The 16,087-nt window shown below is 55.7% G+C and overlaps 5 protein-coding genes across 5 annotated transcripts; 3 read left to right on the top strand and 2 right to left on the bottom strand.

Moving 5' to 3' along the window:
- M406DRAFT_267394 (MFS general substrate transporter) lies at positions 1-3,222 on the top strand (the record flags this gene model as incomplete). Its single annotated transcript, XM_040917876.1, has 3 exons — positions 1-282; positions 421-1,167; positions 1,282-3,222. 3 exons carry the CDS (start codon positions 1-3, stop codon positions 3,220-3,222), a joined length of 2,970 nt encoding a protein of 989 aa, XP_040771707.1.
- A 3,594-nt stretch (positions 3,223-6,816) lies between these two features.
- M406DRAFT_353514 (amidohydrolase 2) lies at positions 6,817-7,773 on the bottom strand (the record flags this gene model as incomplete). The annotated part of the gene is made up of 1 exon (XM_040922773.1): positions 6,817-7,773. One exon carries the CDS (start codon positions 7,771-7,773, stop codon positions 6,817-6,819), a length of 957 nt encoding a protein of 318 aa, XP_040771706.1.
- Positions 7,774-10,199: 2,426 nt separating this feature from the next.
- M406DRAFT_21639 (uncharacterized protein) lies at positions 10,200-12,646 on the top strand (the record flags this gene model as incomplete). Its single annotated transcript, XM_040915486.1, has 4 exons — positions 10,200-11,001; positions 11,241-11,812; positions 11,885-12,424; positions 12,545-12,646. Coding segments are annotated over 4 exons (2,016 nt in total), but the record flags the coding sequence as incomplete, so codon positions are not given.
- Positions 12,647-13,096: 450 nt separating this feature from the next.
- Positions 13,097-13,673, bottom strand: M406DRAFT_358321 (cytochrome b5). Its single transcript, XM_040923866.1, has 2 exons — positions 13,552-13,673; positions 13,097-13,464 (listed from the first exon to the last, which is right to left on the bottom strand). The coding sequence occupies exons 1-2, from the start codon at positions 13,646-13,648 to the stop codon at positions 13,307-13,309; spliced, it is 255 nt and encodes an 84-aa protein (XP_040771704.1). The 5' UTR covers positions 13,649-13,673; the 3' UTR covers positions 13,097-13,306.
- A 1,204-nt stretch (positions 13,674-14,877) lies between these two features.
- On the top strand, positions 14,878-15,825 carry M406DRAFT_25840 (uncharacterized protein; the record flags this gene model as incomplete). The annotated part of the gene is made up of 1 exon (XM_040917231.1): positions 14,878-15,825. A coding segment is annotated over one exon (948 nt), but the record flags the coding sequence as incomplete, so codon positions are not given.
- Between the last annotated feature and the right edge of the window lie 262 nt (positions 15,826-16,087).

Genomic DNA, 16,087 nt, shown 5'->3' with positions numbered 1-16,087 from the left:
ATGGCCATCGCGTCAACGGGGTCTACGCCGGACCGCGGGCCCGCGGTCTTTGCGGTCACCGTCTCTACGCTCGTTGTAGGGACTCTCTTCTTCATGGCTAGGATGATCTGTCGCGCATGGATCGTCAAGAGAGTTAGCTGGGACGACTACTTAATCATTATCGCCTGGGTTCTGGCGGCCGGCCTCACCACGACCATCGATGTCGGCACCAGTTTTGGTCTGGGTAGACATGATGAGGACATTGCAGATGCGGATCTTCTTCCGCTCAGAAAGACGGAATATGTCTTTTCTGTGCTCTACGTTTGTGGCCCCCTCACTCATCATCCACCAGGTTTATGTCTTTGTGTGTAGCAGAAAAAGTATGGATCATTCAAAATGCTGACCATATATACTTGTGTATGTTTGTTATACATGATACAGAATCCTGCTCTCATGGCTCTCAAGACATCCATCTTGATTTTTTACTTGCGACTCGCAAAGAATACCCAGCAGATCCTCCGCATCGCCTCCTGGATCGTGGCAGTCATCGTCAACGTCGCCGGTGTGGTCCTCACCATGCTGAATATCTTTCAATGCCACCCTGTCGCGGCCTCCTTCAGCACAACCTACTCTGGCCAGCCCAAGTGCATTCCCCTCCTAACCGAGTTTATCTGCAGCGCGCCCGTCAACATCGTCACGGACCTCGCTATCCTGGCCCTGCCGATCCCTGTGCTCACCGGCATGAGGCTTCCCAAACGGCAAAAGTACATACTCGTCATCACCTTCTCGCTCGGTATTTTTGTCACCATCGTCGATGTGGTGCGCATCTACTACCTGCAACAGGCCATCGCCACCGTGTCTACCGACCCGTCCAGCGACCCGTCCGCCATCTTTGGCGACAGCCCCGAGTTCCCTTGGAACGCCTCGCTGTCTCTGATGTGGTCCGCCGTCGAGGTGAACATCGGCATGATCTGCGCCTGTGTGCCGACCCTCAAGCCCCTGATCATCAAGATCCTCCCAGCCGCCATCCTCGGCCCAGATGGGACGCAGAATTCCATCATCTCGACGTATGCCACCGGAAGCGACAAGGAGACAAGCCCGGGAACGCAGATCGGCACCGAGCCCGCCATGTCTCGCGACGGACCGCCTGCTAGTCCTGCAGCTGCAGCTGCAGCTACCTTGCCTCCTGTGCCTTCTCCTCCTCTTCCTACTGCTGCCGCTACTAGTGCTAGAGCACAGCCTCAGTCCCAGCCAGAGGAGTCGTCTTCTTTCTCCCCGGGAAATGAGCACCAGCAAGAAGAGATGGACCTGCTCGACTTCCTCACGACGCCCGACATGACGACGGCGACGGCGACAGCGACGGCCGGCACAAGGGACCGATTCAACTCGACAGCCACGACGGCGTGGATGTCTCACAGGACGAGACGCGATAGCGCAGTCTATTTCGGGTTCGTCAACATGAAACGGCCCAAGAGCATGATCAAGACGTCGACGGCCGACTCGCTCCGGTACTGCATCATTGTGTCGACCTTGTTCTTGCTGTGGGGGTTCTCGTACGGCCTGCTCAACACGCTCAACAACGTCATCGCCGACATCGCCGACATGAGCACAGCCGAGACCGTCGGCCTCACCAGCATCTACTTTGGCGGCGGCTACTTCTTTGGCCCGCTCATGATTGGCGAGTGGGTTCTGCGGCACGACGAGCACTCTCGGTTCCACCCCCGGCGGCGATACAAGAACCGTGACCCCGTGGGCGGCTTCAAGGCGACGTTTATCCTGGGTCTCTGCATCTACGGCGTCGGCACCATCATGTTCTGGCCCTCTGCCGTCCTCACCTCGTTCCCAGGGTTCCTCATCAGCAACTTTGTCGTCGGGTTCGGCCTTGCCGTGCTCGAGACAGCCGCCAACCCTTTTATCATCCTCTGCGGCCCGCCCATGTACGCCGAGGTGCGCATCCTGATCGCGCAGGGGTTCCAGGGCGTCGCCACCGTCGTCAGCGGCGTGCTCGCGCAAAAGGTCTTTTTTGTCAACCTCGGCACCGGGTCCCGGGCCACCTCGGACGAGCTGCTCGACGTGCAGTGGACGTACCTGGCCATCACCCTCTTCTGCGTCGCCCTGGCCCTCTTCTTCTACTACATGCCGCTCCCCGAGGTCCGCGACGCCGACCTGGGCCGCGCCGCCCAGCGCCTGCCCGTGGACGCCACGAAGCGCAGCATCGGCGGCCTCCAGCTGCGCACCGTCTGCATCATCCTCGCCGTGCTCGCCCAGTGGACCTACGTCGCCGCCCAGGAGTCCATGTCCATCTTCTTCGGCAGCCTGGTCGACGCCTTCCTCCCAGGCGGCGAGCAGGAGCGCGCCGCCGGGCCGCCGGGCCTCTCCCTCTCCATCAACGACTACATCGTCGTCGCCCACGCCGTCTTTGCCGTCTCGCGGTTCAACGCCGCCCACATCGCCTGGTACGGCGTGCGCCACCCCCACGCCCGCCTCGTCCCCTCCCCGCGCACCATGCTGGCCCTCTTTTCGGCCCTCTCGGCCCTCGCCGCCCTCGTGTGCGTCGTCCTGCCCGCCACCACCAGCACCAACCCAAACATCATCGCCATCCCCGTGCTGGTCTTCTTCTTTGCCGAGGGCCCGCTCTGGCCGCTCATCTTCGCCATCGGCCTGAGGGGCCAGGGCGACCGCACCAAGCGCGCCGCCGCCTGGCTCACCATGGGCGCCAGCGGGCCTGCCATCTGGCCCTTTGTCATGTACGCCGTCGTCAGCGCCGGAAAGACACAGCTTGCTTTTATCGTCGTGGTCGTGCTGCTCCTGTTCACCCTGGCCTACCCGCTGTACCTGACGCTCGTGCGCGACGCGCGGGTCCTGGTCGACCCGGTGTTCCGAGGGCGGCCTGTGGGCGCGGGCGGCGGGCTGGGCGGGCTGGAGGGCGCGGAGAGCGGGCCTAGCAGTACGAGGGACCAGAGCCTCAGCGCGGACGAGGTCGTGCGGCAGAGGCAGCAGAGGAGGCAGCGGACGGGGTCGTCGTCGGTGGGCGCGGGCGCGGGCGCGGAGAGGGGCGCCGGGGCTATCGCGATGGAGCTGATGAATAAGCTTACGCTGGGCAAGAAGAGGGATTGGCGGAGGAAAGGGTCTGGGTCGACGGTTAGTGATTGTCCTCGTTGTGAGCACCGAGAGATGACGAGTGATGGGGTTGGTGGTGGTGGGCAGGATAGGACGGGGTCTACGATACCCGAGGAGCGGTGACATTTGTTTGTTGTTGTTGTTGTTGTTGTTGTTGTTGTTGTTGCCCTCCTCATGAATGTTTAGTTGTTTTCTTTTGTCATTATATTGACGGATTGGTATACCTGGTGGGATGGATGGATGGATGGATGGATGGATGGCTGGGTGATAGATACATTGGGGTTTGGGGCATTTGCGACAGGCTGGGCGGGGGGTGTTTGAGTGTGTACATACTTGGTAGCATTGGTAAGCGACTTTTTCTTGCATATAAATATACAGAGAATTTAATCAAGAGATCCTGAATATATATGCCTGCCGCAAAGCACTTGAAAGATGGGCACATTGGTTTGTTCATGCGATCGCAGCTGGTAGAACTTGTGTCCAACTGGAGACCGTTGCGCCAATCGAGTCTTGTTGATTCGAACATGCTTGTCCTGACAGGATTTTACATCCCATCAGTCTCTTTTGTGGATCTTGAAACTTAATTGTTTACATATGGTCATTTTGATAGATGACGAGAACCAAGTTGGTGTTCAAGATGAGCATAGCAGAATTTTATGGAAAGGCATGTGAACGGACTCCAAGGTCAGACGAGCTACGTGTTGACCAACAGACCAGTGACGGCACATGTGCATCTGTCTACTTATGGGATTGTCAGACGGTCACTATGGTACAGAGGCCACAAAACAGATGAAAATAATTGATGGTTTGTTTATCTCTATGTGTGACTGGTATCCATGAAGCTTTGGGTCGTACAGGCCTGGGAATGGCCTCAGAACGACGAGTAGACCGGTAGAGAGTCTTCCCTAGGTGAAGTCATACTGTGCAAGTAACATGTTAAATTTCGTCACTGGTCTACTTACGATTCAATCATTTCCATTTATGTCTATCTGTTGGTCAGCAGGGCCACCAGAAATTCTGCACGAGGATGCCCATCTCAGCACAGAATAGTCCAAGTTCAGCCTTGCCACTTCGCGGACGGGCGGAGTCCCTCAGACAGGCTGCGCATCAACAGGACTGGTGTGTTGGTTGGCAACTGGAAGGGGGCTGTGATGACTATGGTAAAAAATAATGCCATTTCACTTGATCAAGTCACAGGATTTGGTTGTACTTGACGGCTGCCTGTCACCTGGGCAACTTGGGATGAAAAACCTCTGGTGGGGCCTCCGGCTGCAGCCTCGTTGCCAGCCATCAATCTGGTTGTCAACCAACAACTCGAGCTATTTGACTGACCTCTTTTTTTCCTTTTCTTTTTCCATCTTGCAACTCCTCCCATCCCACAAACAACAATCAATCAACGACCGAAAAAACATCAACAAATATTAGGCCATTATCCATCAGCAGCAACAATACATCAGGTAAGTATGCTCATTTCCCCTCATTTGCCTTTCAGCCCTCATCATCATCGTCTCGACCTTGAGGACTGCCATCTTCCTAAGAATCCTGACTGCTACACATTGTGCGCTGCATCGTATGCCCTCCTATGCCCTCGAGCAACAGTTCCAACCTCTCCCTCAATAGGTCCTCGATCACCTCCATCAAGCCATTCCTGGCCACCGCCTCTCTTCCATACACCTCCAAGCACCATCACTTGGAATCATTTATCCTCTCTCTCTCTCTCTCTCTCTCTGCCTTTATTCGATCCCACTTCAGCGTCTGCCAGTCTTGGACCGAGCGGTCTGTTTGTGCTTTACCTACCTTGCCTTGGTTCGCGTCAAAACGGGCGCGAGTTGGACGCGTCGCCATTGTTTTCCTTCACCCAGCTTCCCACGTGAACTGGAAGCTTCTATATCTTTGCACACACACACACACACACACACACACACACAATATTTCCATGCCCCACCCCAACTCACGTTCCCAGCCTACTTTTTCTCAACCATCCAAACTCCTGAGAACCAACCATCAACCCATCTGTTTTGCTCTCCTCCTTCCTCCTTCAACAACTTCTTCCATCTTTACCATTCCTCCTTCGTCCTCCCTCCTTAGTCTCTCAACCGCCCAGCACGCGCGCAACCACTCGCTAATAACACGTCAACCCATCAACAAACAGACATCATCAACAACAACAACGAAGCGACTGGCCCTTCTTCAACACGAGAGCCATGCGCCGTACCTCACACACTGGCGAAGCACACTCAAACAGATAAACCTGCAGTGGGAGGGCCACCCATGCCCTTCCCATAACACATCACAGCCTCTTGTGGCAGCACCGGAGGAGTGGTTCCCCCTTGAAATCCCATCCATCATAATGCATCACTTCACCGTCGTTCTACCAGGACATGTTAGGCTCGCCAGGTCGCCCAAAAAGCCTCTCTTGGTTGTTTTTTTTTGGCACTTACCCTGTCTGGTCCTGGTGGGTTTGTCTCTTGACCCCATAAAGCGACGATGTATTCCCCCCCCCCTCTCTGCATCTGTCCCTGAACCCTCCCCTTGGCGCGGTCTCCTTCCTCCACACCCCCCCCCCCTTTCCCTCCCACTTGACCAAGCCTGGGGAGGAGATAATGCTCGCATTGACCATGGCACGACGCGCAGTAGGCACACCTCCTGGAGGTCGGGCTGTTTACGCGATAACACCACTCTAGGCCGAGGTGTTTTTGTCGAACCCGGACGACACTGTCTGACGGCTCCTTGGTTGTGTCGACCACCGCTGGCTCACCCACCCCATTGCACACAAGGGAGGTCCAGTTCCACAGCCTCTCCCTCCCTCCCTCCCCACTTTTTCTTTCCTCTTCTTCGTCTTCTTCTTCATCTCTTTTTCTTTTGCAATGGAGGGAGACTGTGGAGCTGGTGACTTGAAGTCGAGTCGTCGGACGGGGTCGTCATGTGCTGGGTACCTGGCTTCAAGGGTCGAAGCGCCCTGCCTCAACGCGGGACCCCTATGTCCCTTGGAAAGCCTGCCCCGTGTTTGTGTGCCGGCGCATGTTGTGGAATTCGGGGGAGCATTCAACTGCCTCTCGCGATTCCTGCTCTCGAGACCTTGTTTGTTGTTGTAAGTCTCTTTGTCTTTGTGCTTGTCGGCTGACTTTGGTAGAATCAATCTACTTGACAAAAGTGTAGCGGACATGTCGAAGTCCGGGTGGATGGCGGGTACACTTTTTACTTTTTTACTTTACTTTTGTTTCTTTTTTCATCGTACTGGTCTCCTAGGGCAGCTCAAGTGCCTCTCACGACTCTTGTCATCAGTTCAACTACCTACTTCGATTCCTGCTCTCGGGCCTTCGTGTTTTGTTCTCCTTGGTGGGCACTCTTTGCCGTTTGTATGTTTGCTAATTGTGATAGGCCATGATTACAAGCTCAAAAAGTGTAGCGGACATGTCGGAGTCCGGGTGGATGGCGGGTACACTTTTTTTCTTTTTTTTTTTTTCTTTCATCGTACTCGCCGCCTAGTGTGGCGATACGAAGAAGAAGAGGGGGGAACTTGATGAAGACTCTATGTTATCAAGTGTATACTAGAAAGAGAGGACGACCTGCTTTGACCCTATCACATATTGCGCCTGCTCTTACTCATCTGTCGTGTAACATTGCTTGCTGACCGTTCCAATCAATCACACAATATAGAAACTCATTCACACCACGAGGATCGGATCATCATCATCATCATCATCATCATCATCATTAGACATCTTCAGGCCAGTACAACCTAACCGGGTTATCCACCAGCAACTTCTTCTGCACCTCCTCTCGCAGCGCAATACTCGGAATAAAGTCCACCAGCAGCCCATCATCCGGCATATGCTTCTTCAGGTTCGGATGCGGCCAATCCGTGCCCCACAGCACACGGTCGGGGAACTCCTCGACCAGCACCCTCGCAAAGGGCACCACATCCCGATAGGCCGCCCTCTCCACCCCCAGCGCAGGCGGGCCCGACCAGCTCAGCCGCTCCGGACACGTCACCTTGACATAGACACGCGGCACGTCCCGCACAAGCTGTCTGAACCTGGCAAAGGCAGGCCCGTCGACGGCAGCACGCACGTCGGGCGTGCCCATGTGGTCGACCACGACGGGCGTCGGCAGCGAGCGCAGCAGGGGCTCGAGCGCAGGGAGGTCCGCCGCCTCAAAGTACACGACGACGTGCCAGCCCAGCCTGTGGATCCTGGCGGCGACCTCGCGCACCTCGTCCAGCTTGCTGCCGAAGCCACCACCACCGCCACCGCCCACCAGCCGCCGCACAAAGTTGAACCGCACCCCGCGCACCCCGGCCTCGTGCAGCTCGTCCAGCGCCTCGTCGCTCACCTCTCTCCTGACGGAGGCGACGCCCCTCGCCCGGCCGCCCGACGACCGCAGCGCGTCCACCAGGGCGGCGTTGTCGGTGCCGTGGCACGTGGCCTGGACGATGACGTTGCGCGAGAAGCCGAGGTGGTCGCGCAGGGCCGAGAGCTGGGAGGCCGAGGCGTCGCAGGGCGTGTACTTGCGCTCGGGGGCGTAGGGGAAGAGGTGGGCTGGGCCGAAGACGTGGCAGTGGGCGTCGACGGCGCCGGGGGGTAGGCGGAAGGAGGGCTTGCTTGGGGCTGGGTGGAAGTCGAGCCAGCCTGGATCCTTGGTGGTGGTGGAGGTGGATCGAGAGGGTGTCATTTTGGAGAAATGATGATGAAAGATGAAGATGAGTATGAGTATGAGGAGGGTGAGTGGTGACTTGTCTGGAGCAGAAGCGTCTTAGCATGGCTTTTGCTGTTCGCTCCACATTTTACACACACCTGATCCAGGTGAGAACAGATGAGGGGTTGGAGGAGAGGGGTTTCGTTTCCCACCTAGTTATCTGTCGTCTGAGATGTTGGTATAATCATGCAGCAGGGTTAGAAATCAGCAACAGTACTGTGTTTACTTACTGGACAGCATTTTTACAGCGTCTGTTCACATACTTGGAACACGACTTTTGAAGCTCAACAGCACAGCCAGTCTCTTCTTCAGAATTTGGCTGTCATGGCCGAGACAAAGCCGGGCCGAGACAGTAGTCAGTTAGTGAACCCGTCTAATTTCTCTCCCGCCCGCCGCAAGCTCGACATAATTTCCTCGTCCTTTATTTACTTGTTGCTCTCTGCCTGCACAGCATTATAAGCACCACTCAGCCAGAGGATTTCCAATCCGTGGCTGCGAGACCGAGAGGTAAGACGAGTAAGATAAAATGTGGGGAATCTGAGAGCTGAACCAAAGACACCTCCTCCAAGCCCACCTGGCTGGTCAGCAATTGGTAGTCGAGTGGTGCCAGCATGACCGCGCCACAGGGGAGGGGCCCATGTCTTTCTCTGCCTGTCAGAGAACAAGTCTCCTTTTTTTTTTTTCCATGAAGAAAAGAAAGAAAGAAAGAAAGAAAAGAAAAAAAAAGGATGAGCCAAGTCCCGAATCCCTTCAAGATAAATTTGGTCGGGATGGAAATCCTTGGCATTACCTGCATCCAGAAGTTTTCCCGAGCCACAGCACAGCACAAGTGAGCAATTCCCCTTTATAGCGGTGCCAGCAGAGTTGAAATACACATTGATGTGCATTGGGTGTGGGTGTGTTCTTCTGGGTCTACCTTGACCACTCACTCCTGCAGATCAACCCTTGTGCACACGCTGTCACCCGCTTAAAGGTTTTTTTTTCCTTTTTTTATTCTGTTTCTTTTTTTTTGAGTCCTCATTCTGCTGTTGGTGTCTATCTTCCTTGTCTTGAGTTTACTTTTCATCGCCTACGACGAGCTTGGGCTTGTCATTTTGCGAACCCGAACCCGACCCTCGTTGGTTCATCTCGCCTTGACTCCGACGCCACAGTTCGTGTCGCATTGGACGCGGGTGGGTGCTGGGTGCGTCCATATACAGTTCAGTTCCTTGCTGTACCTCTCAATTCCTGCTTGTACGTCGATTTCTAGCTCTGGTCTGCAAGTTGCATCTTTTTTCCCTTTCTTTTTTTTTTCCTGTTCCAGACCCCGTCTCAAGTGAGCATGCCGGTAGATTGTCAGGGGAAAAGCGGCAGCATAGCAGATCATTTCCCGAACCTGCTGTGGGATATGAATGTTGATCTAGCTTTGGAATCTCCTTCTCTCGCTCTTGGCCATGAATGACTCTAGAGCAAACACAAGATGTCGAGTGACAATCGTGCGAGGCATGCTTGGGCTGGACGTTGCCTAACATCATCAATGTCCTCATCAATGTCGTCCACCCCATGTGGAGGAAACACTACCACCTATTCCGTCTCAGCTGAGATGTTATAGGGTGCAGTTTATTTCAAGATTTGATCATACATGCTGGAGAAAACCGTGTGCTTGACTAATAACTTGTATTTTATTTTAGCATGGGCATGGACACTTGAAAAGGACTTTCATCACCACCAAGCCGTTCTTCACTCGTGATGGCGTCGGCCGACCATGTCGACCGCCACCACCTTCTCAGCTCACCAAAACCGGCACGCACCATCTCAGGCCTGGGGATCGAAGTAGACCCCGGCCCCATCGCCCGAAAGGCGTCTCATCATGGCCTCATCGAGAACGCAGCTCCGATAGATGGTGCCACGGAACAAGAAGCGCGTGATCCCTCTGAAGGTCTGTCTTCTCGCTCTCTGAAGTCCTGGAGGAAGATATATAAAGCGTCACCCCAGCTAATGCAGGCTACGTGCTCACTTCAGATGGATCACCCGACCTGAGCCCGAGGAGTGAACACAGTGGTGGTCCTGTTGACTTTGGGAGCTCGATCCACACTGCCTGGGACAAGGGCGCGCTGAGGGGCGTGTACACGCCGCTGGACGACGAGCGAAATGCCAGAGGCAGCAACAGGGAGCGAGACATGGACGCCGTGAGCATGGACTCTCTTCAGATGCGCAACGAGGACTATCAAGATGGGCCACAGGATCATGAGCATAACACCATCCACAACAACTTGCCCACGACTGGCCGAGGAAGAGGAGGAGGAGGAGGAGGAGGAGAAGAAGGCCTTGGCCAGGACGGTGACTACGGCGCCTTCAGATCGACTCTAAACGAGCAAGCCAAGTTGCCTTTTCGGACACCATCGACGCACTTCCGCATCAAGCGCACCAGCTGGCGGTCCTTGTGGCTCCTCGGCATGTCCATCTACTCAACGCTGCTGAGCGGAGTGTGGCTGGTCACAGCCATCGTGGAGCCTCGCTGGGGCCGCATCGTGTCGACCAACGGGCCCATCTCGCTGTCTTCAGCCAACGTGCTCACGGCCATCATCGCCAAGACCATCGAGATCTCCTTTGTCACCGTGGCGGTGGCCTTTGTGGGCCAGGTGCTGACGAGGCGGGCGATTGCCACGCACCAGGGCATGACCATGGCCGAGGTGACGATGCGCACGTGGATCATGCAGCCGGGGACTGTCCTGGCCAGCTTCCGCGCCCTCCGCTACGTGGGCCGCACCCTGCTCGGCATCACCTGCATCCTGGCCACGCTGGTGGCCCTGTTCTACACGACAGCCTCGGACACCATGGTCCGGCCCAAGCTGCAGTTCAGCCGCTGGCAGCACAAGACCCTCAAGAGCACCATCCTCGCGTCCTATGCCAACCCCACCTACGTCCAGGACGACTGCGCCACGCCCATCTCGACCATGTTTGACGTGAATGCGGGCTCGTCCTGCCGGGCCGTGCAGTACTCGGGCGACTCCTTCTCCGACTTTGTGACCTTCTTCACTACGTGGCGGGACACGCGCAACTCGAGCCTGGAGATCAAGCATCGACCACAGGTGCAGTCTGTCTTGTATGACAACGTGACCATGGTCGGGACGTGGATCGAGACGCAGTACTCGGATGTGCAGCAGAATTATCAAACTCATCAGCGGGTGATTAACAATGTCTCGTTGGCGATGCCACATCCAGGTAAGCATACCAAAAATAAGGCCTCTTTCTCTCTCTCTCTCTCTTTCTCTCTCTCTCTCTCTTTCTCTCTCTCTCTCTCTTTCTCTCTTTCTCTCTCTTTCTCTCTCTTTCTCTCTCTTTCTCTCTCTCTCTCTCTTTCTCTCTCTCTCTCTCTTTCTCTCTCTCTCTCTCTTTCTTCAACCTCACCCAAGAAGGGATATAAAGACACTCAAAGTAACTCATCAATGAACCTGTAACAGGCGTCTACAAAGCTGCCACCAACCGAACCCTCAACGGAATCCTGCAGCCTTCCGACCTTGACGGCGTAGGCTCCTACAACATCTCCGCAAGCGTCATCTCCCCAGCAGTCAACGTCCTCTGCGTCAACATGAACCAAACCGAGCTGGCGCCCTTGGTCTACACGACCTGGCCCAACGCCATCGTCAACAAGCCCACGACAGGTGACGGGCTGGTCGGGTGGAGCGGCTGGGAGCTAGACGTGCCCGCCTTCAACAACAGCGCAGCCGACGACGACGACGCCAGCAACTGGCTCAACGCGACCGTGGTGGACGACGTCTTCAGGTGGGGCGCCCAGTACCAGCGCCGCCCGCCCGTGTTCCAGCGGTACCCCATCGCCTTCAACACGATGGTCAACTCGCTCAGCCCGGACTACGCCAACGCCACGGACGCCATCTACGTCCTCAGCAAGGGCAACACGACGGCCGACTACACCCTGTGCGGGCTGCAGTCGTGGCAGGCCATCCAGTGCAGCACGCGCTTCAACGTCAGCGGGCTGGCGAGCATGGCCATGAGCGTCGACTGCGCCCAGGACGTCGACTACACCCCGGCCAACGCCGCAGACTACTACAAGTCCAACCCGGACGCCTACGTGCACTTTATGCAGCAAAAGGACACCGGCAGCAGCAGCAGCAGCTACACCCTGACCCTCGACCAGGACTGGAAAACAATGGCCGCCCTCTGGGCCCTGTCCATCAGCCTCAACGGCGGCATCGAGAGCAACAACGCCTCCAACGCCCGCATCCTCAGCGAGCTCGCCCTGCACCAGCCCACCCTCAACGCCACCCTCCCCTCCCTCGCCGAGGCCCTCGCCGCCATGGTCGCAAACACCCTCGTGACGGGGGCCATCAACACCCCCTTCGACCCCTACTGGGACTACGACGACGACGACGACGACGACGACGCCGCGGGCACCAAGATCCTCGCCGCCCCGGCCGAGGTCAGCTTCCACGCCCGCGTGCGCTCGCAGGAGTACGCCTCGTGGCACACCGAGCCCTGGCAGGGCGTGTTCTATCCCGTGCTGGCCTTTTGCTTCCTCCTCAACCTGCTGTGTCTGGCCTACCTCTGCAGGGTCGGGATCGTGCGGGACTTTCTGGAGCCGACGAGCTTGTTTGCGCTGGCGACGTCGCGGCCACCGGCCCCGGCGGTTTCTGGGCCGGGGACGACGACGACGACGACGACGACGACGACGACGCCAGGGCCTGGTGGGATGGCTGGAGGAGGAGGAGGAGGAGGAGGAGGAGGAGGAGGGGCCAGGACGCCGGAGATGGACCAGAGGTCGGTGCGGCTGGACCACAAGGCGAACCTGGGGGTGCCGTATAGGTTGTCGTATCGGGAGGATGGAGACCATTTTTACTTTGAAGAGGCTGGGAGAGTAAGTGCTAGAGGCACGCCGTTGATGGGCGGGAATGCGTCGGGCGTGGAGTTGGAGGAAGGCGTTGGGAGTAGGAGGGCTTATTCACGGTTGAGCTCTAGGTTCTAATAGGTTCTAATAGTTGGTTATTAGTTGTTTTTGGATTGCAAATGGTTTATTTCCTCATTTGAGGCTTCATGGCGACAAAGGACAGGCTTCTCATGAGACTTTGGGTTGGGGTAGCATATTAGAGGTAGACCGCTCAGGGCGACAAATGATTGAGAAAAGTATATGAAGAACGAAAAAGAAGAAAACTTTGACACTTTGAGACAATTTCGATGTGGTCTGCCCTGGAAAGTCTATGTCGTGACATTGTTGGATTTTAATGTTTCTTTTCTTTGAATTTCAAATGTCATACTCTTTGGTTATGGCACTGACGGTGTGTGCTGTATCTGGATGACATAACCAAATTGAAGGTTGACATTCAATATGACGGGTCTATTTCCAACAGCCTAAAAGGAGAGAAAATCTGAGAAATCTGCTCGCAAAAAAAAATAAAATAAAAAATAAAAAATAAAAAATTCAAGATCGCTTCTATAAAATCACATTCATCTCACCCCCCTTGCCGTTCTGGTGGCACAACGGCAGTGAGGAACCTCGACGACAAAAACGTCATCACAGCTTCGCCGCCTCCTTGACCTCGCCGACCTTGAGCTTGGGCCCGTACTTCTCCAGCACCTTGGCGTTGTGGTACTTCCAGAACTGCTTGGTCGAGTCCTTGCCGGCCATCCTCTTGAGGATCTTGGGGCCGCCGGGGTGCTCGTCAAGGAAGTCTGGGCCGGGAACCATGTTAGTTGGTGGGGAGAAAACGGGGAAAGGACGGAGAAAGAGAAGAGGGTATTGAGCAGGGGAAGACGTACTTGTAATGTCATACACGCCCGTGTCTACGATGATCCACAAGCCGTTGCTCTCATCCTTGTGCTGGGCGACCTCGGCGGTGGTGAATTGCTTTGCCATTTTGGAGGGATTGCTGTGAGGAAGTTGGGTGGTGTTTTGCTGACTTGAAATAATAGAGGGGATTATGACTTCTTTCTGAGTCTTGAATGTGTATATGTATATGTATGTGTATGTGTATATGAGTGGCGTTGTTACCAGGGGCCAATGTTGATGTTGAGGTTGAAAAGAGAGAAGTGGAAGATTGGAAATGCTGGGCCTTTCAATGGGTGAAGTCAACCAGAGAGAAGAAGAGGCCCGGGAATCTGGGGTAAAATGGACCTCGGCTCATGCATGACCTGGCCTGACTGTGACCCTGACCTTGACAGTGGGTCTTTTTTTTTTTAATATAGAAGAAGAAGGTCTCGCTGCGGGATCATGGTCATGATGAGGAGGAGCCAAGTGTCATAATTACTGCATTTATACTTCCCATCACTACAGTATGTATTCTGATGACAGCAGCTGGATGCTTTTAGCATTAATATTAGAAGTATAAGAGTGCACATATGTGGCTTATGATGAAGCATTATTCTCAAGACCAAAAATACCCTAACCCTGAGTAACTGCAGCACAAAAGACAGCATTGACTGGTCATCAGCACGAGGTAATGAGTGTTTGAATTTGAGACAGAGGAAATGCAGTACCACTCAGCCTGTTGGTCACAAATCTGCAACCTTTTCAAGTGTGATTTAGATTTAAACATTTGATCTTACTGTTGCTGTAGGCCCCAAGGTTGAGATCAAAGAGGAGGGAGGAGGGTTGAAAATGATTAGTGGATGCCCCGCCAATAAATATCTTGGTACTTTGGTACTTCATTGCTTGATGACCTCAACTCAACCACACTGCCGGACCCTTACTCAACCCACGCTGCCCTCCTCCTCCCTCCCCTCTCTCAACAATACGTATTGATCTCTGTGCTGCCAAGACGATCGTACTGCAGATCCTGCACCCTTCTTCTGAACAACATCTTCTTTGAGCCCGTCGCGCCCATAGCCATGGCCTTGCGAGGCCTTTGCCTCGTCCGACCAAGGAGCATCGCCTCCATCACCTCCTCCTCCTGCGCTTCCTCCTCTGCCCGACAAACCCGCCTCCTCTCGCCCATAATACCACAGACAGAATACATACTACCACCTCGACAACGACCCCTCCACCGTTTATTCTCCCAGACCCGCCCTCGCGCCCACCAGCGTGACCCTCGGCAACAACAGCAACAACAACAATCTCCCGAATACGACTATGACCCTTCCCTCGGCGACCCATGGTACCACCACCGCCTACGCACCGCGAAACCCCTCCTCTCCTCCACACCCGGCCAGATCATCCGATCCCCTCGCACACACACCGTCATCGTCGTCTCGGTCGCCCTCGCGCTGGGTTTCTACTGGTACAACCTCGAGGTAGTTCCCGTGTCGGGCCGCCGGCGCTTCAACTGCTACAGCGAGGCCACGGTGCGCGAGCTCGGCGCCATGCAGTACAAGCACGTGCTGTACGAGATGGAGCAGCAGGGCGGGCGGTTCCTGCCGGACCGCGACGCGCGCGTGCGCATGGTGCAGAGGGTCATGGCCCGGCTGATCCCCGTCAGCGGCATGGGCGAGGACGAGGAGAACGGCGGCTGGGAGGTGCGGGTGATTGACAACGACGACCTGCGCCAGGCCAACGCCTTTGTGCTGCCCGGCGGCAAGGTCTTTGTCTACAGCGGCCTGCTGCGCCTGGCGCGCACCGACGCCCAGCTGGCCGCCGTGCTGAGCCACGAGATTGCGCACAACCTCGCCGACCACATCTCGGAGCGCCTGAGCCAGAGCGTCGGCGAGACCTTCTTCCTCGGCTCCGCCCTCATGCTGCTCGCCGCCACCCCCTTCACCTTTGTCGCCGGCTACCTGTTCGGCGGCCAGCTCCTCGACCTGCTCTTCTCCCGCCCCATGGGCCGCATGCAGGAGAGCGAGGCCGACTACATCGGCCTGATGATGATGGCCGAGGCCTGCTACGACCCGCGCGAGGCCGTCACCTTCTGGCAGCGCATGGAGGCCATCCACCGCCTCGAGCCGCCCGAGTTCCTGTCTACCCACCCGTCCAACCTGCACCGCATCGAGAGGATCACCGGGTGGCTGCCCGAGGCAACTGAGAAGAGGGATGCTAGCGACTGTGTCGGTACCCAGGGCTTCGCAGAGATGTTCAGGCGGGCTATGGCAAGGGGAGATATTATCAGTGGTGGTGGCATGTAGTTTTTGTTCCCTGCGTGAGCCTCCTGGTCGTTGTTGTTGTTGTTGTTGTTGTTGTTGTTGTTGTTGTTGTTGTTGTTGAATGCCGATGATTGATTGTATAATAACAGCATGGCGTTTGTGGTTTTGTCTGTGTGCCTTGCCTTTCTCTCATAGTCTGGGCTTTTTGAAGTGATCAATGCTTGGTCAGGGACAGGCAAAATTTGGGTTGAGATGGAAAAAACCAAATCAACATCTTGAATAA

Source organism: Cryphonectria parasitica (genome assembly GCF_011745365.1).
Source record: "Cryphonectria parasitica EP155 unplaced genomic scaffold M406scaffold_9, whole genome shotgun sequence".
Taxonomy (NCBI): Eukaryota; Fungi; Ascomycota; class Sordariomycetes; order Diaporthales; family Cryphonectriaceae; genus Cryphonectria; species Cryphonectria parasitica.
The sequence above is the reverse complement of the archived record's forward strand: the minus strand, read 5'-3'. Positions and strand labels throughout refer to the sequence as shown.